This window comes from Oryza sativa, chromosome 3 (assembly GCF_034140825.1).
Source record: "Oryza sativa Japonica Group chromosome 3, ASM3414082v1".
Classification (NCBI taxonomy): domain Eukaryota; kingdom Viridiplantae; phylum Streptophyta; class Magnoliopsida; order Poales; family Poaceae; genus Oryza; species Oryza sativa.
The window spans coordinates 29,560,493-29,582,507 of NC_089037.1; the positions used below are offsets into that span (position 1 = coordinate 29,560,493).

Here is a 22,015-nt window from a genome sequence, read left to right on the forward strand (position 1 = left end):
CTTAATTAATAACTACTCCATAAGATTATTGGTGATTATAGCTCCGATATATGAGTTTTTTTCTTTTATTCGCTGATGGATGAGTCACCAACCCAAGAAGATCACAGAGTTGACAACACGAACCTCCTCTCGTAGTAATCCTCTCTCGCCTCGTGCCCATCCCCTCGGGTGGCCCCCACCGGAAATCCCACGGCGTGACAGCCCGCCCAATGGCATTCCGCCCCTCCGGATTCCGCGCCCCCCGCCAGCCAATCACCTTCCAGATAACCGTCCTCCCGGGCCCCACCTCCTCCCCCCGTCCCGCCACGTGGCGCAAAAGCGTGTTCACGGGCCCCACCTCCCTGTCAGCCGACCCGCACTGTCGCTGACGTGTGGGCCCGGGGGTCAGGACCCGAGTCCGCGATTTTATAAAGGAAACGGCTCGGGCGCTCGCCCTTACACTACTGTTCCCATTTTTTTTTGTTAACCGCGAAAAGTGTTGTGTTGTTTGGGTAGGCAGGGTGTTCGACGGAATGGCGAGCGCCGCCGCGGCGACGGGCGCGGCGCTGGGGGCGCGCACGGCGCGGGCGTGCGACGGGTGCATGCGGCGGCGGGCGCGGTGGCACTGCCCCGCGGACGACGCGTTCCTGTGCCAGGCGTGCGACGCGTCCGTGCACTCGGCGAACCCGCTGGCGCGGCGGCACCACCGCGTGCGCCTCCCGTCGGCGTCCTCCTCGCCGGCATCCTCCCCTCGCTCGGCGGCCGCTCCACGTGCCGGATCAGACGACCCCGACGCGCCGGCGTGGCTGCATGGGCTCAAGCGGCGGCCGCGCACGCCCCGGACCAAGCCCGGGGGAGGCGGCAAGCACGACGCCTCCGCCGCGACGGTGGCCGCGGCGGCGGCGTCGGCGGTCCCGGACCTCGAGGCGGAGGAGTCCGGGATCGTGGGCGACACCGACCACGACGTCGGGGAAGAGGACGACGAGGACCTGCTGTACCGCGTCCCCGTGTTCGACCCCATGCTCGCCGAGCTCTACAACCCCGTGGCGGCCGACGACGAGGAGCAGCAGATCGAGCAGAAGCCTGCTGCACGCGTCGTGCCGTTCTCGGAGCCGTCGCCGGAGTTCGCCTCCGGCTCGGTGGAGGCGGACGGCCTCTCCGGCTTCGACGTGCCGGACATGGAGCTCGCCAGCTTCGCGGCGGACATGGAGAGCCTCCTCATGGGAGTCGACGAGGGGTTCGACGATCTGGGCTTCTTGGACGACGAGAAGCCTCACGTGAAACTGGACCTGGACATGGACATGGACTTCGCCTCCATCTCGCCGGCGCCGGCGCCGGAGCGGGAGGAGAGGAAGAGGAAGCGGCCGGAGATGATACTCAAGCTCGACTACGAGGGCGTCATCGACTCGTGGGCCCGCGACGGAGCCTCGCCGTGGTTCCACGGCGAGCGCCCTCGCTTCGATCCCAGCGAGTCATGGCCGGACTTCCCGGTAAGCTCTCACGCAGAGATCTGTAGCTTTCTGCCGGAATTGGATTTTCATCTCTCGATGGACATCTCCATCTTAGCTCCTTTATTCCGTATTACCTACTCCCTCCGGCTAAAAAATATAAGCATTTTTAAAATAGTGTTAAGTCAACATTTTTAAAATTTAACTATTTATAGTAAAAAAATAATAATAAAAAAAGATTAATCCTGTAAATTTGATGTTACTGGATGTATTATTGAACAAACTGTCATAATATGTAACTCTTTTTATTTATAATATCTTAGCTTTGTAGATATTGTTGGTCGAAGTAGTATCTCGACGACCGTGTCGAAGTATAAAAATACTTATATTTTAAAATGGATGGAGTAAATAGTTATTATTTTTTTAAGAAAAATGATAACATAGATTAATATGAAATGTATCACCTCCGCAAGCATACAAGGCTTAACTTTTACAATTGCAACGAAAGGAACCAATCAAACTGAAAATAGTTCGTACATCTGCAATTATATTTTTTCATGTTTGTTAAAATTTATAGAAGCTGAATTTAAAACTGTATGTTTATAAAGTGAAATATTTAAATTAATCTATTTTATTTATATTTTTTATAACTATTTATTAGATGATGAAAGCACTTTCCTCTTTCTGCCATTTTCTTCACGACCTAGCTTGTGTACTGTTCTGAGCTATCCTATGCGTGCGTGCAGGCGGGAAGCCGGGGAGGGCTCGGCGCGGCGGTGACGGCGGTGACCGGCGGCGAGAGGGAGGCGCGGGTGTCGCGGTACAGGGAGAAGCGGCGGACGCGGCTGTTCGCCAAGAAGATCCGGTACGAGGTGCGCAAGCTCAACGCCGAGAAGCGGCCGCGGATGAAGGGCCGGTTCGTCAAGCGCGCCGCCGCGCTGCCGCCGCTCCCGCTGCCCAGGCACCAGCATCCGCCGCCGCCGCCGCCGCGCGCTCTGCCGCCGGTGCCGATGATGCTCGCGCCGCGCGGCGCGCACGGGCGCTACCGTTTTTGAGAGCTACCGCTCTCGATCGGCTTCCGATGCGCATGCGCGCGTCGTCTAGCTACATGCATGCATGCATGCTAGCGATAGCCGTTTGCGTGATCCAACAATAAGTACAAAAATACTACTATATATATATACAAACATACAAACTCGTCGAATCATCGATCGTAGCATGTTGGTTTCAGGTTTAATTGTTTGGGGGTAGTGTTAGTTTTGAGCAGAATTAATCTTTGTGAATTAGGGCGCCCTACCACTCTACTATACGTACCAAATGTACCATGCATGTGTGCACTGAAGCAGCCGGCAGGTTGTGTACTTGTGCACAATTTCATGTGCAAATTAAGTAGGTAAGTTATGTGTGTGGTAGCTAGGCTAGGATGTGTACTTTCTTGGTTTTCTGTAAGAAAGATCCTGCTAATTATAAAGGTTGTTGTAGATTTTGATCCCGGATCAATGTATGTAAAGGCCTATATGTATATACTGGTATATATATACAGTGTTTAAGATCAAAGTAGAGAAATTACAATGGGAGCTTGTATAGTTATAAGCATGTAAGTATGTAACTAGAGGATGTTGAAGCGGAAATGGCTAGTGTTCTTCTATTTGTATGCATGCCTTCCAATGCTTTGTTAGTTTGTTGGGTGATCTCAAGAGCACTAACTGTTGTAATCACGTGTTAAATATTTTTGGATAAAAAAACTATAGACATGTTTATAGTGTATACTTTCTATCTATATTTGAATACTTGATCTTGTCTGTTACCTCCTCCATCCCTAAATGTTTGACACCGTTGACTTTTTTAAATATGTTTGACTGTTCGTCTTATTAAAAAAATAAGTAATTATTATTATTTTTTTCTATCATTTGATTCATTGTTAAATATACTTTTATGTATACATATAGTTTTACATATTTCACAAAAGTTTTTGAATAAGACGAATGGTTAAATATGTTTTAAAAAGTCAACAGCGTCAAACATTTAGGGAAGGAGGGAGTATATTATTTGCTATCCTTATGTTCTGTATGGTAGATTCGTAGTTGGTTAGTCGTAACAATATTTACATATCTGGGATCAGGGAAGACACTGAGCATGACGTTTTCACTTTGCCATTCACCAAGTGGAGTAGTTATATAGTATGATTTAGGAATTACGACTCGCAACACATTTTATATTTGCATCGTTACAGATATCACCACAGTGATGATGTGGTGTACGAACGTACATTCTTCTCCATTACCTGGCAAATCTATCGTGAGGCTGTATTTAAAACAAACAATATACAGGACTCCGCCCATGCTAACATTGCATAATACCGTCTCATAGTGAAAAAGATGTTCACATATTCGCGAAAAGAAGATAACAATACATCCACATGCCAATACAAAGACCCATTCGTTCTGTAAGACGCGATCCAATAGAATTACTAGCTCGGCTGTCTTACAAAAGGAACAAAAAAATGAATAGGCACTGTTTAACTTACACTGATACACCCTCTGTTAGTCGCTTGAAATCACCGTTCTTACCATACAATGAACCGCTCAACAACATAATTCTACATAAAAGAATTAGTGGCTACATACAATTGATGTACACGACCCCCCATTTACAAAAGGAGAAATAGACTATTTCTCAATACCCTGCTGCAAGTATTGAATCAAGTCGTACCCTGCGGTAGTCCATTTGTTGTAGGCATCCACACATGTTCTGACCATAAAATTAGCAGCCTCACGCTCGTTCATCTCTGGATGAAAACGTTTTCGCAGATTAGCGATAGGTTCTCCCCTGCTAAAGCAAGGCAGGCCACTGTCCACCATCAAATTAACGGTAGTAATAATCCCATTCATGTGTCTCCTTCCTGCTAGGTACCCTTTGACACACAATCTGAAAGAACAATGCTTGACTCAGAGCATGTGCAACAACTCCAATTCTAGTTAATTAGAAGAAAATGCATGGAAAATATTTACCTCAGAAACTGATTCCAAGTGTCACTCTTCATTGTTCCAGATGGATCAAGCAATTGAGTCATCTCATGGCTTAACTTGAAATGTGCACTTTCAAACCCCATGTTTCCTCCAGGCGAAATCTCCAAAATAAATCCAAAATCAATATGGACTAGTCTCCCGTGGCTGCACAAGCAAGATGATGATTAACCAGGTAATTCCAGGTTTACTCATTACAATTAGGACAGAAAAGTAAATCGTACCTATCAAAGAGAAGATTGCCATTATGCCGATCCTTTGGCTGAAGAAGCAAGCTAGCAACAGCATATCCAGCACTACTGATCATGAACATTTCGCGAGCAGCTTCGAAAGAAGGTGAACCTACAGGGCCATAGTCTTGCTGAAATATCTCTAATAAACCACCATCAGTTGTTTCACCCATTTGATTTCTACTCCGAGTATTTGGTACCACCTGCAGTGTGGTCAGATCAAGAAGGTTGACAAGAGGAAACCAATAGAACAGGTAAACAACAAATACACAACGACAATTGCTCAGTCATGAAAGACGTAGACTTGACTCATTACTTAGGTGTCAACTTGTCATAAAAATGGTAGCTCCAAATATTTCATTTAAAATAAACCAGAGTTAGAGTTGTTTTTTTAAAATATCTTAGGGCCTGTTCAGATTGTAGCCAAAATAAACCTTACCAAATTTTGGCAGGATTTCTTATGTATTTACCAAATTTGGCAACAAACTAAATATAGACATTTTTTTTGGGCAATTTTGCCAAAAATAATGGTATAGTTGAAAATGGCATCAAAGTGAACAGGCCCTTAGACATTAGAGATCACTTGATTAAATTTGGAGAAAAGAGTCCAGAGCATGTTTTGAACCATGCTCATTTTAGTTGTTCTATTGTCAAATATAACATACTCCTAATTTGAACTAGAAAGGTAGCTATATTATGGGACGGAGGGAGTAATAACAAAGTAAAGTTTTCTTGTTGAATTCACTATTCACATTTGCAGGGATATTATACTGCTAAACATGACATAACGGTGTAATAAAATGTCGATTAACTGCTGTTCAAGATCAGTAATAAGTGATCCCTAGTCCATATAGATACAAGGAACTAAATAACTACAGATGGATGCTTACCTCAATTATGCCTCGCTCTGGTCCAGTGGGTAAAACACCATATGGGAAGAGATAAAGGTTTAATCCAACAGCTTGAAATATGTCCCTTAGAAGAGCAATAACTTGGAGTGCCAGCACATCCTGTCTACAATCATCACCAACCTGTTGTAACATAGAAAATGCTCATGTCAACTGTGAAGCACGTTGGATGCTAGACACTAAGATGGTTCCTGCCACATTTGCTGCATCCTTCAATAGATTTACTTATCCAATGCAAGTTTTAATTTATGTTCAGTTAATTTATGAACTGAAATTCCATAGTAAACATGAATTGAGACTTATAGCTCCATAACTCGTTATATCCATAGGTTACAACCATGAGATTTCACTGCAAAAGATATATTTACCTTAAAAATGCAAGCCTGTGGCTTCACATCGTTTGGGTCCCCATCACGATCAACCACATTGAAAGTAATCATTATTGGAACTTTAGCAGCAGACTGGAGAGGAATGCCACTGTCTACTTGAATGCCCCGTACAAACTTGTTTGTTGCAGTAGGTAGGTACAGATCATCACCTGGCACAGTAATCTTCTCCAGCTCCCTGCAAGGACAAGTTTAGGATAATGAGATACTAATAAGGACATATTTAATTGGAACCCGCATGAGAAGATTGAAATTATATCAGTAGAAAGCTCTTGATCTTCAATGAAACATTACAGTGGTTTTTACTTTGTACCTTTTAATACCCGCTCGCCGCTCTTCTTTGGGAAGAGGAAAAAGAACACCAGAAATCGAGGTGACCTTGTCAAAAAATTCGAACTCTCTTTCAAACATGTCACGAGCTTCTGGAGTAAAACCGTCAACAATTTTCTCCCTAACGGCAGGAAGCAAGGAATGGAATGCAGTGGCCTGAAAAATAATTGGAGCTATTAACACCACATTGCATATCTTCGAGCTTGAAGGAGGGCAGGAAACAAAACTGTATGACATTGCCACAGTTTTATAAAACATCTCATATGAACAAATTACAAGTCAAAGTTACCATTTTAGTCAGAAAAGCATCACATTGGAAGGGCAAGAAGCACAAGGACAAATAATCTCATGTTTCAAATGCATCATGCCTACCGCAAGTCTAAATGTAATACTACGATATGAGGTTCTTCATACGCACAAGAATAATGCATAATGAATTGTTCAAGCCCTTTATTAATGAACTAATACAAACAGAAACAATAGTACAGTTCCATGAAGGGCTAGAAAACTTCTGGAAACTCAGATTATCAATTACCATCACAAAAAAAAAAAGAGTTCCAAAAGAAAGAAAAATGGTGCTTCACCGTGAGGTTAAAAAATGGGGTAAAAACTAAAAAGGCATAAAGGCTTCAACAAGTAATTGCCATGTGCCTTATCAAACAAACATAACTCATTTTTAACTTATGAAGATATATGACTTTGTCTTTAAAAAGCACCACTCTTCTCAATAAACTTTCAGACAAGGGATATAATAGAATGACATGTTTGGTCAAGAAAAAAAAAGACATGGTTTCTTTTTCAAGGTGGTGTTGATGATGCAACAGAATATGAAAGTCGAAGCAAAGGTACATAAATCTTAAAACATGGATACCTTTGGTGCAGCTGCTTCCTTCCCAGGTTCATCGGGAACACATTCTCCCTGCAATTTACATTTCCTAACTCAATTAGATATTCAAATAACTCAGTTATCGAACATCGCACTAGGCATATATTGAAGAATGAAACATGTTTTTTTATATTTGAATAGAGTAGAATATGATAACATGGTATAACAGAATAAAAATAAAATAAAATTTACCTGCAGATGCCATATTAAAATATGAGCAAATATATTACTTCTCCGAGCAGCTCCAAGCAAGTATCCTTCAACCAATTTCTGATGAGTTCAAAGGCAAGAAAAAATGAGACGAATGCATTACATTCTTTACGAGTAATAAAGTAAGGGCGCAGATTGAAGCAATAAATGTTTTCCTAGGGTGCATTCATAACATAATAAATATATATCACTGGAAGAAATTCTCACATCATCATCATATCTGAGAGACTGTACCAACTGTGGCATAAAGAAGGTAACAGTCTCAGGTGGGTAAGTCTCCAGGACACGAAGAACATATGCCATAACACGGGGATGTCCTTTATAAGGAGGGGTAAGAAACTCCAATGCTTGTGTAACAGAGCATGGAGCCCAATGTGGAAGTTGCTGTAACAATGATGAATTTTCATCTACTGCCTTTGGAGTGATGAAAAAGGGTAATGCTTCAGGAATTGTACGGAGTTCCAATATATGTGTCTACAGGGACAAGAGAGCATTGTAAGACATAACAGCATATGGCACCCTTCTTACTGAAAGAAAATAGCAGTTGAACAATTTACGAAATACACGAAAAAAAATCAAACACAAAACACTATCACTCAGTCAGCAGATACACCTACTACCTCGACTCTAACAAAATAAGCCAGGAGAAAATCTGACTTTTACTACACTCAGATACTGTTTATTTGGTTACATGAGTTCAAGTGGAAGTTCAAGTGTTCAACACAGTGAGAGCATCCGCTAGTTCCAAAATTCCAGTATTTAAGGTAAGACATAGCAGAAACAAAAAATAAACAAACATTGCACAACACACTGTTGTCAAAAGAAGATTTGGTTCTACCCTTACATTCTGAAAATATCACTAAAAAAAAATTAAACTGGCAATATCGGAAAGCAATAGTATGTTACATTAGCTACCGTTCTTAACAATAGACTGAATTACTATTTAACTCTCGTAGCTGCACCAGTTGTCATATCATTCTTCGACTTACCAGTAGACATGCCCATAGGGGTAAAATATACCGTAATAGCACCCTAAAATTATTTTAATTTTTGACACCTCCAATTACTGTCCTCAATGTGGTTGCATGGTTGCTTTAAGGGGATTTATGATGCTATATCTTTTAGATTACTTTATAATATTCTTGAAGATGGCATCTTAATATATTCTAAATATAAACAAATATGCCATATTGAATTAAAGTTAATTGAAGAAATGCACCAAGAGTTCTCTTGCTGTAGCTGAAAGCCTGAAAACACCCCTAAAGATAAACAAGAATAAATAGATTTTGAAACAGAACTTGCATGACAAGGAAAAATGGGTAGAAACTGTTGTCTGAGAAGGTAGCAGCTGAACGCAGCAAGAACCATACCTGTACCAATTGTGTAATTTCTGATGATAATGCCGAGTTTGTGGGAAACCTCATAATCATTGAGAATGCAATTCGAGGATCAACAGCAAAAGCAGTTCTGGCATGATCAATCCATTTATCTGAGCTAATTTTACCACGAAATGTTGCTGCATCTCTGCCATATATAACATGCTATACATGTAAATTTGAACTCAAAGCAGAGTCAAGAATAAATAAAAAAAAATCACGACGATAGTTACTTTGTATTTATCGGTTGTGCCCACACTTCAAGTCTGTCTGCCTCATTCTGAGAAAGCATAAGAAGTAATTGTTTACGCTTTTCCCGTACAGTTGTATAGTTATCCACTGAGCCCCAGACAGGGTGGTTCTGATCCAGCTGCAAATAAATGAATGAAGCGACAAGGTGAGAAAAGTTTTAAAAGTAGTTAGTGAAGATGGATGAGAAGTGATTTTCATGGCAATTATTTTAGGTCAATGCACACGGAGGGCAGCGACAGCAGCATTAGGCATCAGCATGTGTCAGCAGACTAGGCATATTCATCCCTTAGGTTACCTGTTAGTTCTCTATTAGTTGGATTCAATAATCAACTAGTTATCAGGACTCTCCTATGAATCAAGCCATTATCCTTCAGTTTAAACCATAGAAGAACAAACTAAATGCCATTTATCTCCATCTCTCTCCGTCTCACTTGTGCATCTTCCCCTCTTGCCAAGCCCTGTTTATCTTGTTCTCTATCTGCCTGTTACTCATCTCTTCTTTATCTCCTCACCATGGGTTCACGGCACCAGGCCACAACATACTTGGACCTCATCCACATACCAATGACAGTCATCACTAGTGGTCTGTACTGTAAGCAGTCAACAAGTGGCGATAAATTATACGGAGTATTATGGTAGCTGGTACTGCGCATGAAAAATACCAGCATACTACATTTCCTATTTCCTTGAATAAATAAATAAGTTTCCTAACAAAGGGGTTAGTTAAATTAGTACTCTATCAATTACTTAGGAAAATTATCAGTTTAATATGAAGTTAGTCTTTGAGATATGGCTTGTAAGGGAAGTTGAAATTGTATTCTTAAGTGTACTGTTATCACGGGAATCTCCCATAAAAGGAATGTACTCCCATTGTGGTTTAAGCAATGAGACCTGAAGTTGAACTAAGCCCGACAACCTCTCTACCACGTCAGCAAGAAGCTTTGCCAGAAGCTAGATGTGAGGCAAGCCCTATGGCCCCTTACCCATGGTCTTTGAACCATACCCAACCAGCTACGCCATACAATTGATAGTTATTTAGGTGGGTAAGTGCAAAGAAACAAAAAGGGAACAAAGATGCAAGTTGCACCATACCATATTGGGTTCACCTTCACGTCCCTGTGACTTCGGAGCAGAATCAGCAGAACCACTGGGGCGCTCATTTTGTAGACAATGGACAAATATTGACACGGATTGGGCCTCTCTCTGAGCAAAACTTTTGTTTTGAGATTCATACCACTCAGGTGCATAAGCAAACCATCCCAAAGCAGCACTGAAACAAAACATGTACTACTAAAATATATTAACAAGTAATAACATATTATAGCTGGCACAAAAAAAATGAAGATGCAAGCAAATAAAGTGTAAAGCAAAAATGCATATACATGCATTCCTTCTTAATGATATAGATGAATAACCAAAAAAAATCATTGGTTGATGCATATTATCATGCTTGACAATAAGAAATTGATTTCGAGCATCCATATTCTACCTTAATTTTCAGTACAACCTGTAACTCTTATTTTGTTTTTTCCTGAAGTATCAACATTTCTTAAGTAACAAATAATTGTACAAATATAGTTCAGAAGTATGGAAAGAGAGCATTGTATTAAATATGAAAAATATGTATTGGAGTGATTATTACCGGTATACCCTGTCCTCTAATAACTGAAGTCCCATATTACATTTCTGCAAGTTAGACTGAGACTGGCATGAGCAAAATTTCAGCCCCAGGAGCATTGCAGTGAAGAAAGTGCCAGTTGCAGCAGGATGGTGAGAAAAATGAGTAGCAGATTTCATTGTCCCTTGCAACATCCGACCCAGAAGTAGAAGCTGCTCAATGCTATCATGCCGAACCACCTAAGTAAAAAATTGTTGCAGAGTAATCGTAAGTTAGACATGTTGTCTATCCTGGAGGCAAAAGTGCCTTAAAAACCAGCCTAGGGTTCAATGCACTGATCTTAAACGTTCAGGGAGTAAAGTGGACAGTTTTGTGGTCTAGGGTGTTAAGTAGAGGCAAACATAAATTGTACAAGCTAGGTTGCATGCATGCCAATATCCTAGAAAAGCAGAAAGAAATTGCATGAGATCCATAAAATAAACAAAGTGTGATTATCACCTCAAACCGATCGATGAAGAAGCCAAGCCAGAGCCTATGGGCTATTATTGCTTCAACTGGATCCTTTTCTGGTGGTGCCTCAGGCTCACCAGAAATGAGATGTGGCCTCAATTTTGCATCAGGGCCACAGTAATTCATATCTGACGCAAACAGACCACATTTTGTATCTATTGTCCACAGCCATGCATCAACAAGTTCTGCAAGCACAAGAGGACCTAAGGAAGGTGCTGCAGATACTAGCCAGGTCCAGATAAATATCCCAGTCTCCATTGCATCAGGAGTGCATATATAAGCAGGACACCAGCATAGAAGACGTATAAGCTGAGAAAATCCATCTAGATTTGCTCTAGAGTCAGACACCTGTGTGTTACATCATTAGCAAATGCAATCATAACCAATAATAAGGTATTATGAAATATGTTCAAACAATTTACCATATGATCAAGAAGTAATGCTGTAGACTGAGAACAAGTTTCACGGAACACTGTATTATCTATTTGATTTTTCTCTGCCGTAACAACGAAGTCCTGAAGAAGACGAACAAATCTTGACAGAAAAACTTCGTCAAATGATTGATTGGGCTGTGCAGACTGCATACCAAGGGGGGACATGCCCGTGTTCATGCCTCCCATAGAACTGAACAACCTTCTCATACCAGCAATCTCCCCTGCATGGTTGCATTTAACAGTTGCAGTCACTACTGCAGTTGACAGCACTTCCAGGGTGATGTCAGGTGCTTCTTTTTTGGCCCCTGATGCTGCTGCAGCAGAATCCATAACTGCAGGTACATTGGCTGTCCTGATGCCATTCCAATCATTCTTTCCACTACAAATACGTATTTCAGATAGAAGTGATACAACATCTGCTGTATGTTGTGATCTTTGTGCTCCACTTGGCTTGCAAAAATTTTCCTAAGCATTACAATTAAAACCCCTATCAATCATTATGGGACTTGGGTGAAAATAAAACAAATAGTATAACTTTTGATGCCAACAGGAAGGTGCCTATGGAACAAAGTTTGTGCAATAAACAATTACAGAAAGATCAGCAGTTGCTGCTGTCTCAGAGCCTTTTTTAAGTCAACCATTTAAATGTGTGTATCATTTGACCACTGGATGACAACGATGGACATGCTTTCATTAATATATGTTATGAATATGAGCCTACTGGCCAGTGACGCAGTCGTTACAAACTTACAACAGTAGACACTCCTAGAGGATTTTTTTTTTCGGTAATTTCTTTCTGGTGGTACAACTGAATGGTTAGTTTATACCATACTGACTCTCATTAGTATTCCCGTATAAAAAACTGCTAATCAGACATTTAAATCCTTTCAAGTTTGGTTGGGAACTCTGAAGAACCTATGACTACTATGCAAAAATCTAATGGAAGTTAAAAATAACCTATGAGATAGCAATCTCAATCTTAACCGGACAAGCGAAGCGATAGGTATATCATTAACATGACAATAACCATCTACTAACAAGAAATGCATCACCATAATCATCTTTAGTATTCCTGTAGAAAAACTGCCAATCAGACATTTAAATCTTTTCAAGTTTGGTTGTGAACTCTGAAGAACCTGTGACCACTGTGCAAACATCTAATCGAAGTTAAAAAGAACCTATGAGATAGCAATCTCAATCTTAATCAGACAAGCGAAATAGGCAACCTTATCATTGACAGGACAATAACCATCTACTAACAAGAAATGCATCATCATACAACAATGCTACTAGACAAAATAAGACAAAATAATATTATATTTGCTAAACCTGTATAAGGCCTTGAGTTGTACATGGAGCATATGAAAGAGCACTCGTTATCCATTCCCTGGCAATCTTCTGATATAGTGAGCGTACAGTGGCAACCCAAGCAGGATCGCTAACTGGACCAGAAGTCAACTCATTATGAACAGATATTAGAAGTAAATCTACACATGATGAGTTCCAGAGGACCTGAAAATTTAGTATACTAGGTGTCAGTGTCTCAAATCAATAAAAAATAACACATGAGACACCAAATCAAGCAGCCAAGCAAACCTGTGGAAACTTTTCCTTTAGCTGAGTTAACAGCTTGACACTCACATCACGAACATTTTCATCCCTCTGTGACATGCTCTTTATAAGGAAGCAAGCATGAACAGAAATAACAGATTCCCTTATATCAGCTCCTTCTCCTATGTCACATATACGATCCTCCTGGGCACAAAAAGGGTAATTGTTCCAGTGCACATCTACAAGTTAGAAGTTTATCATGTGCTCTAGAAAAATAAGACAATACAAACAATAATCACCAAACTGACTACAATGCAAAGTCAAAAAAAAAAAGGATGATGAAGTAACTCGAGATTACACAAAACAGAATTTAAAGCACTCCTAAAGTATGAAATAAGATGCAAAGCAGATTCCAATTATTGGACATAAAATTGCTATTGTTGGTTGATGCTTCATTAATATTGCTCAGGGGAAAACAAAAACATCCCACCATCAATGCATGAGGCCTTTCCTTGTGGGAGACAATATCTTTATTTGCAGATCAAGAAAGCAGCTGTTTGTACACTTCTAATGAATATATGTTCGCTACAATTTATAGCTTACTCAACAATAGTCCTATGTACAAACAGGCATATCTGAAGCAAAAGGAGATATTAGTGCTGCCATAAGAGATCAAGGCTGCAAAACAATGGAAAGAATGTGTGGTTCATCACAATAGGAAGTTGTGTATCTTTTTTACACAAGGAGTTGAATTAACAAAAAAGGGAACTATTGTAGAGATAATGGACTACAGTACTACATAGCTAAACACCATAATGAAAGGACAAAAAAATACATGACTTATATCCTCAAAAAATTGATGAAGTGTGAGTTGTACCATCCATGACAACACTGTTTCAAAAGCTCTATGCACAACTGCAGTCAAACACTGAGATACTGCTGGTGTCAAGTTCGGGGTTAGCAGGTATTCGAACACACAACTGAATGCACTATTTGATTTATTCAATGTAGAGGTGGCTGAAAGTATGCCGCCATTGCAGCTAAAGCGCAATATCTCAAGGAAAGCAACTGCGAGGAGATATGTAGCTTTAACCCCTGAAAATAAAGCAAAAAGAAAATCAGTTTCATACTTAAAGAATTCAATTTATCTAATGTAACATTTCATAAAGAAAGCCACTGGTATGTGAGTCCAATAATCCAGTTAAGTTAAACTTCTAATGATGAAAATGAAAATTGAACATTTTTCTCATAATCTCATCCTTCTCTCTTCAAAAACTGCAGATTCTAGCTTTTACAAATTAATCCTTGCACAAGGCCAAAAAGAACTACCGCCAGTCACAAATACATGTCGGCTTGGGCATAGATGCACTCAAACTTTTAACTTTTGAGTATCAATGTCTTTTTAAATATTTAGGTTGATATATGAAGATCTTACATGTAAATCTCTCGATAAAAACTTTCATAAAATTAGCATTTTCTGGTAAGTGGACTAGGCACTATTATGTAGACATGCACAAGACATTTTGCTAGTGGACTGTCCAGATGATTGTGAATTTTAAGGACCTAAATGCAATTCTACATTAATTTTACTATATTGGAGGTTAATATTTTATTTGTGCGAGACAAAATAAACAAATGCATAAGCAGCGAATGACTCGACAGAGAATAAATGTTGACCTGAAATTGTAGTCATTGCTGCTACCTCAACTCGACTTCCTAAAGCCGCAGAAAGTGCAGTTCTCTGTCCAACAGCAGCCTTTTCATTACTATTGCCACGGCGACTACCTGGGTTATGGAGAGCATTTAACTCTAGCTCATCTTCAAGCCATTTCACTGAACTGACAACCTGAAATGAGAAAAGCAAACATGGTAGATACAAGGTATTAAAGAAAGTAAGACAGCCAACCGTCAGCATAGGATGATCAACAGGGGGTTAAGAATCCTAACTGTTAACTTCTCCATGAAAGGAGAGACAAACATATGTGAATGACTGAGGACAGTAGTTATCAGACTATTCTAATCCATTGTTATGTAAAACATCAATAGGCTTTAAAACTAATAACACTCAATAATATGTTATAAGTACCTCTTCAATAATAAGATATGCTCTCTAGTACCAGGAAATGAATGAAAACAAGTTTGAATTTACTTATTGCATAAGAAACGATCTGTTTTCCATCCCTATGGACCCAAACAACCTACCAGTGGTGGAGTTCCTTGTGCAATACGTTGCACTGCTACACACCATTCGCTATTCCACATGTAGGGTCCAGAAACAGCCTGAAGAGCTATAGCACTGATGCTCTCCATAGTGTTCAATGAAGTGGAAACTGGTTTTGCAGGTGTCTGATTGCTTTGTATTGGAGGAGCTAGTCCAAACAAGACAATGTAGAACCACAAATTACGGAACAATTTCAATAATGATGGCTCAACAGTTGAAACTGGGTCAAAATCAGAACATATTTCAGCAACTGCAGGAAGTAATGGACCCATCAAATCAGCACCACTCCTGCAGTAAAGGAAATATTATGTTAAGCACACAGTACTGCAGTTAATTAGTTAAGACATAAAAATACATCATTCAAGTTTGAACATCAAAACTCATGAAATCGATATATATCAACAATATGGCAAGTTACCTCCCACTTTTAGACTCAGCAGCTAAGCCCACATCTGAGCATAGAGATAATAGCCTATGACGGTAATCAGACCTGAGTTTTGTGCTGGTGAGATTAGTAGCAACAAGCAAAAACCCTGCAGGAAGAGTCTAGAATTTTGTAGACACAGTTAGCATGGAAATTGGAACACAAGTTGTAAAATAAGTTTCTTATGTAGTACACACCTCTATTCTCTCAGTTGTTGCTTCTGATGGCACTGTGTTGTTTTCTGCAGATCCTACAGCTTTAGCCTTATCGAGATAGCTTCTTGTCATCAAGACAATGCTCTCACGATATGACTTTTCAAAACCCAAGCATGCCACACGAGATATTGCATCTAACAACTGCAGTAGAGTACAAAAAGGGTGCTTTTGTTTAAGAGTCACAAGCAATGCCACTAAATTTGAACACAGGTAAGAGCAAGAGATATGGAACAAAAATAAATATGGTAGTGGGTACAATACAGAAGTTCCATACCCGAAGTCGCAATAAACTTGGAGATGAAGCATCACCCTCTTCTAAATGTTCAATGAAAAGAGGCAAAATCATGTCTACAACTTCCCATTTTTTCAAGCATACACATAACTCAGCAAGAAGGCGGATAACATTAAGTCGCATCACCGGAACTGCGTCTTTTTCTTTGCCATCCTGAAAGGATTCACGGTCAAGAAAACGACCAGCAATTAAAATCTAATTAAAAAAATATTGTCTTTGTATGCAGGCAGGCAAAAGCAAGTTTAACTTGAACATTAGCATATATTCATAAACAACTAGAATTCCGCAAGAAAATGATGCCAGCATATTTGTAGCCAGAAATGCTCTCTGATAATCAAACTCCATTTTTTTTTACTACAATAAAATAAAAGGATGTTAACAGTCAGAATTTTATTTTGGAGAATGTGAAAAGGAAAAGAAACACTCCGATTTTAACCTGAATCTCTGGTTTCACAGTATAATCATGAGTTTACCACAGCATCATGGATGAAAATTGCTTATAGAAAGACCAAGCTAATCTTCTCTTACACCCTTACAGCCTTACTCATATGAAATTAAAAAGCAAACCTATAAGGCTACCAATGATGCATCATGGTGTATGAACTATTTGGCTTTTTAATGAAAGCTGGGCGTAAAGCCTTTTCTCTAAAAATGATGCATCATGGTAACTTAGCATGTTGAAAGACTGCTGAAGTGACAATTGTTGGAATAATTGGGGCATGTTCCATTCAACAATTGTAAGGTAGATAATAACTGCTTTTATGTTGAAGCTTTTTCAGTGTGGTGGCAACTGTACTAACTATCAAGTACCAGTATATATTAAAAAAACTTAGCTATAACTTTCATACGTTAACTGGCAGTTATTTTTTTAAAAAAAACAGTAACAGTGTTTTCATAAAACATGCATGAATAACACATAGTGAGATTGCTCATATAATGCTTATTAACATATGGTACAACATGTTCATCTAGTGCCCAGCATAATGACACTTGTGTTGTAGCAAATCTTATTTAACTAGAAAATTTCCAAAAGGATAAAGGAATACCTCCTCCTCATAATCATTTCGTTCACGGACATATGCAGCTAACCGCATAATGAATGTGTCGACCAGAGCCCTATCCTTTGTCCAGCCAAACTCTATAATTTCACAGCTCAACTTAACCACTGCATCGAACAAAGCCCCAGGGCTACTACCTGTCATGTCAGCCTATACCAACGTGGCCGGTTTCACATCAGAAAGCATCTCTATAAACACATAAATTTCAGGAGTCCAAGCGACAGTGGTGCAAAAGAACATGCCTGGGAACAAGTGCTGACGACGAGAGGTTTCAAAGGGATCAGCAGCACTGGCAGGAGTTGGCCCCCTCGTGAGACAGTTATCTGGCTGATACCATTGAGCAGCGTGCAAAATAGCTCCTCGCAGATCTTCAGTTTGCGCCAGGATGAGAGGATGCATGACTTAGTGGCCTCGATAAACCAAGCTAGAGTCTGCTGGAGCATATCCTTGGAAGCCTTGCTATCAACATCCATGGCAGAAACGCTCCGAACCAGCACCACTACCGCAGCCTGGCAACAGAGTAATTTGGTATTTATCCTTGTCTTTAGCTGTGCCCCCTGCTCTCTCCAGTCCCGTTTCCTAATCTGCGGAGTGCAAACCATCACATCAATCATGAAGTAACAGCAAGTAAGCATACATGATACACCCAACTCGCCAGCATGTACACGGCGAATGCAAATGCAGGAACCTCCGTTGTGCACATGAACCGCGAAGGGTCATCCACATTCTAGTCTCACCTTCAGGAATTCGGAGAGCGACCGGACCTGCTTTGCGGCGGCATTCCTGACCTTGGCAACATTATCGGACTCCAGACCACCCTCGCCCCCCAACACATGCACGATGAGCCTGAAGGCGACCTCCTTCCGCTCCAGCTCCTCCACCTCCTCCTCCTCGAACTTCTGCACCACCTCCCTGACCCCTCCATTTTCCTCTCCCGCCGCGTACTCCCCCTTCCCCTTGGCCTTGGGCGGCGCCTCCTCAGAGCCCGCGAACTCGAGGAGCAGCCGGGAGGCGACGGGCGCGGCATCCGCGGGGAGGAGCGTCGGTGGGCTGGCCGCCGCGGCGGAGAGGAACGCGCGGGCGAGGGGCGCGGACGCCGGGTCAGCGACGTCGAGCGCGGCGAGGAGCGCCGCGGAGAGCGCCGACGAGAGCGCCGGGCAGGTCGGCGCCGCGGCGAGCAAGGGGAGGAGCCTGGAGAGGAAGGGCGCCGGGGCGAACGACTGCGGCCAGAACGACGGCGAGAGGAAGGCGTGGGAGGCGAGGAACGCGAGGAGCGGCGCGGGCAGGGAGGATCCGGCCCCGGCGCCGGCGGGGAGGAGGCGCGCGAGGGCGAGGAGGGAGTGGAGGTGCGCCCGCGACGCGCGCTGCGCGGACGCCGACGCCGACGCCGGGGGGGCGCCGCAGCGGGAGGCGAGCCAGGCGAGCTTGTCGGCGAGGAGGAGATCCGGGTGCGCCGCCACCAGGTCGCAGAGCTCGTTGAGCGCCTCCATGGGGGTTCCGCGGCGGCAATGGCGGGGGTCAGATCATGGGGGGAGGTCGTCGCCGCTGCAGCAGCAGATCGGGATTGGGGGGGGGGGGGGGGAGGCGAGGCGATGGGGACGAGGCGGAGAAGCGGAGACGGAGAGAGGACAGGAGGGGAGGGTCTCCCCGTCCTTTTTCCGACGCGAGAGTAATTCGCGGAGCCAGAGGGGGGGAGAGGACAAAGGTGAGGGTAATTTGGGTGAGTAATTTATTTTATTTTGTTTAATTTTCTTTTGGTTGACTCTACTCCGCGGAATGTTGGGACAGGGTGAGAGGGGCCGAGGGCCGCGAGAGACAAGCAGGCAAGGCCAACGTGCAAATGCCGGGAGAATTTACTATTTGCCACTCTCTCAAAATGCCAGTGCTCAAATGCCACTCTCCCAAATTTTTATTCCCAAATACCACCCGGGCCCACATGTCAGCCTCACTCTCCATTCAAACAAAAGTGATGCGGGACCCGATGATGAGTGAGGCTGACATGTGGGCCCGGGTGGCATTTGGGAATAAAAATTTGGGAGAGTGGCATTTGAGCACTGGCATTTTGAGAGAGTGGCAAATAGTAAATTCTCCCTGCAAATGCCGGGTTTTCTCTGGAGCCAGACTGGTTGCCTGTTTGCCCTCGGTGAAAACGGGACATTTAGGCTTTGTTTAGTTCGCGAAATGTAAATTTTTAAGTTTCACGTCGGACGTTTGACCGAATGTCGGAAGAAGTTTTCGGACACGAATGAAAAAACTAATTTCATAGCTCGTCCTTCTCCTCTCGAAATTGCTTTTTTCCTTTTCTTATTCTTCCTTTCCTTTCGACCATCTTACTTTGAATCCGGTTGGAGCTTTTCTAGAGAGGGAAGAAGAGAAGTTGTGTGCTCCCTACAAAACCCGTTAGACCCACTCATGATAGATCACCTTACCTTCGAAGGCAGCCAAACATGCCTTCTCGTTTCACTAAACAGGCCTCTCAATCCGTTTTGACGGTGGTACCCATTCTGCTAGTGCGAAAGTTGTTCCCGTTTCTTCGTGATCCGATCCGGTATCAGCGGATACTTTAATTTTACCGGGAAGGGTTGAAACAGCGCACTTCGAAAGATGATGGTGTATTCTGAGGATCAGTCCGTTTTTTATTGAATTCGCAAATTGATAGATCTGGATGATTCAAAGAATGATTCTTCCCTGGGCCCGGTACCATTATTTAAATTGGAGCTTTTCAATTCCATTTTGGAGATTGAGGGTTCGATTCTACCTCAGAACGATCTTCATGAAAGTGAAAAATCTTCGTCTTACCAAAACCGGATCTTAAAAAGTGTTCAGTGCCCAACAAGCAACGGGGGCCCCTTTGTTTCTGTATGAATCTCTTACCGCACAAAATCTCCATAGCCAATTTTACAAATTAGATTTTTAAATCAGAGGCAGCTTTTGGTACTATGGCATGGAGCAAGAAAATGGATTGAAGCAGAGAGCCAGCACACCTTAGTGAATATCATTATTTAGGACAAGCACGAAGAGGAAGAGCTTTGTCCTTCGGCCTTGAATCAGCATAAAGCCCCTCGCCGAGCCACTTCTTTGACAATACATCATGATGAATAGGGTTCGACTCATTCATGTCTCCACACCCAGGTTGTGCCGCAGCCGCCCTTCTGCCCGCAGCCCTATTCTATAAATTTGGCTGGCTACGTTACTTATAATCGCAGAACGAGCAATGAATCCCCAACGACAAACGAACAAGGGGCGAGGCATTTTCGGGGAGTAGCCGCGAATCCGAGTAAGGTCTAAAGGCATCAGATTGAGGAAGGAAATAGAGAATGTTTTCATAGAAGCTTTCTTTTTCATAGGTCAACTCTGAGATGAGGTATGCTGAAATCGCAAGACGAATTTATTAAGCCTAATTAATCTGTCATTAGCACATGTGGGTTACTGTAGCACTTATGGCTAATCGTAGACTAATTATACTCATAAGATACGTCTCGTGATTTCCATGCAAACTATGCAATTATTTTTTTATTTATATTTAATACTTCATGCATGTGTCAAAGATTCAATATAATGTTTTTGGAAAAAAAATAGGAACTAAACAAGGCCTTAACTATTTGCAATTTTAAATTTAATGTTTAATCATTTGTCACACACGTGTTGATATATGAGGACGAGTCTACGGCTCGGGCACCCGATTGGTTTGGAAAAAAATCGGGCGCTGACGTCAGCGTATGATTTACGTGCAAAACTATTTTAAACTGATTTTTCTCTTAAATTACTTATCCAAATCATGATCCGATTGCACCATTAAATTTATTGCAATTAAATCTTCAAAACAAGACCATACATGGATATATTTCGACGGGAAAAAAATAGTTTATTATTGAATTATTTTTAAATGTTGCACGATGTTCCACCAGATATATCGGAATGTTTCACTCATTTAAATTGGGTGTTGTTTCACCTTATATAAAAACAATGTTTCAGCAAATAGCGAAAGAATGTTTCAGTTTACTACAACATTTGATCCATACATAGTGAAATATTATAAGTACACAAGATGAAATATTTTTCGGTGGAACAAAAAATAAATAAATTGAATTCCCTTAATAGGGGGTTTCAAAATATGTAGGTTTTTTTTGTTGCAATGGAGTATTTCAGTTTACTGTAACATTAGACCTATACATTGTGAAACATTGTGAGTATACTAGGTGAAACATTTTTTATGAAACAAAAAATAAACCAAATTTCCTTAATAGAGGGTTTCTAAAATATGTAGGTGATTTGTTGCAATGGAGTTGCGTGTGTGGATAAGTGGCCGGTGGGGACAGGGGATATGTGGTGGGGACCCAGGTGCGCACGTGATGGGGGGAGGGGGAAGCGACCGATTTTTTCCCCTCCCCCCGCACGCCCCACGTTGAGCATTCTCGGATATATGACGTCTGGTTTTAGTTAATTGTTACAGACTTACATGTAAGAGTGAAAAATAGTTTAAATATTCCGGTGAAAACTGGTAAAAGCAGACAGTAGCTACGATATTTTCGTAGCATTTTTTCTAGTTTACAATTACATTGTTCATGGCTCTTCATTCGCAACACACATCTATAATTATATCTGCTTGACATATGTCTAAATAAACGAAAGCCAGCAGTAAATCCTTAACCGTATATGTA

At 41.8% G+C, this 22,015-nt stretch overlaps 2 protein-coding genes across 2 annotated transcripts; one reads left to right on the plus strand and one right to left on the minus strand.

The window, feature by feature from the left end:
- Positions 1-430: 430 nt before the first annotated feature.
- Positions 431-2,984, plus strand: LOC4333882 (zinc finger protein CONSTANS-LIKE 16). The gene is made up of 2 exons (XM_015772626.3): positions 431-1,469; positions 2,174-2,984. Exons 1-2 carry the CDS (start codon positions 513-515, stop codon positions 2,480-2,482), a joined length of 1,266 nt encoding a protein of 421 aa, XP_015628112.1. The 5' UTR covers positions 431-512; the 3' UTR covers positions 2,483-2,984.
- An 810-nt stretch (positions 2,985-3,794) lies between these two features.
- On the minus strand, positions 3,795-19,030 carry LOC4333883 (phosphatidylinositol 4-kinase alpha 1). The gene is made up of 26 exons (XM_015775682.3): positions 18,092-19,030; positions 17,597-17,938; positions 17,343-17,504; positions 16,279-16,449; positions 15,987-16,145; positions 15,784-15,911; positions 15,347-15,653; positions 14,822-14,990; positions 14,022-14,239; positions 13,190-13,348; positions 12,923-13,105; positions 11,582-12,058; positions 11,148-11,507; positions 10,674-10,888; positions 10,124-10,301; positions 9,013-9,149; positions 8,774-8,927; positions 7,611-7,877; positions 7,386-7,463; positions 7,179-7,226; positions 6,291-6,463; positions 5,960-6,155; positions 5,574-5,714; positions 4,678-4,886; positions 4,439-4,600; positions 3,795-4,355 (listed from the first exon to the last, which is right to left on the minus strand). Exons 1-26 carry the CDS (start codon positions 18,842-18,844, stop codon positions 4,097-4,099), a joined length of 5,805 nt encoding a protein of 1,934 aa, XP_015631168.1. The 5' UTR covers positions 18,845-19,030; the 3' UTR covers positions 3,795-4,096.
- Positions 19,031-22,015: the final 2,985 nt, after the last annotated feature.

What these genes read in the sequence shown, in the direction of transcription:
- LOC4333882 (XM_015772626.3), top strand. Translation starts at nt 513, where the DNA reads ATGGCGAGCGCCGCCGCGGCGACGGGCGCGGCGCTGGGGGCGCGCACG. An exon ending in AGTCATGGCCGGACTTCCCG is followed by an intron (nt 1,470 to 2,173) that starts GTAAGCTCTCAC and finishes GCGTGCGTGCAG; the next exon opens with GCGGGAAGCCGGGGAGGGCT.
- LOC4333883 (XM_015775682.3), bottom strand. Translation starts at nt 18,844, where the DNA reads ATGGAGGCGCTCAACGAGCTCTGCGACCTGGTGGCGGCGCACCCGGAT. An exon ending in GCTGAGTCTAAAAGTGGGAG is followed by an intron (nt 15,654 to 15,783) that starts GTAACTTGCCAT and finishes CCTTTACTGCAG; the next exon opens with GAGTGGTGCTGATTTGATGG. An exon ending in AGGAAGCAGCTGCACCAAAG is followed by an intron (nt 6,464 to 7,178) that starts GTATCCATGTTT and finishes ATTATTTTTCAG; the next exon opens with GCCACTGCATTCCATTCCTT.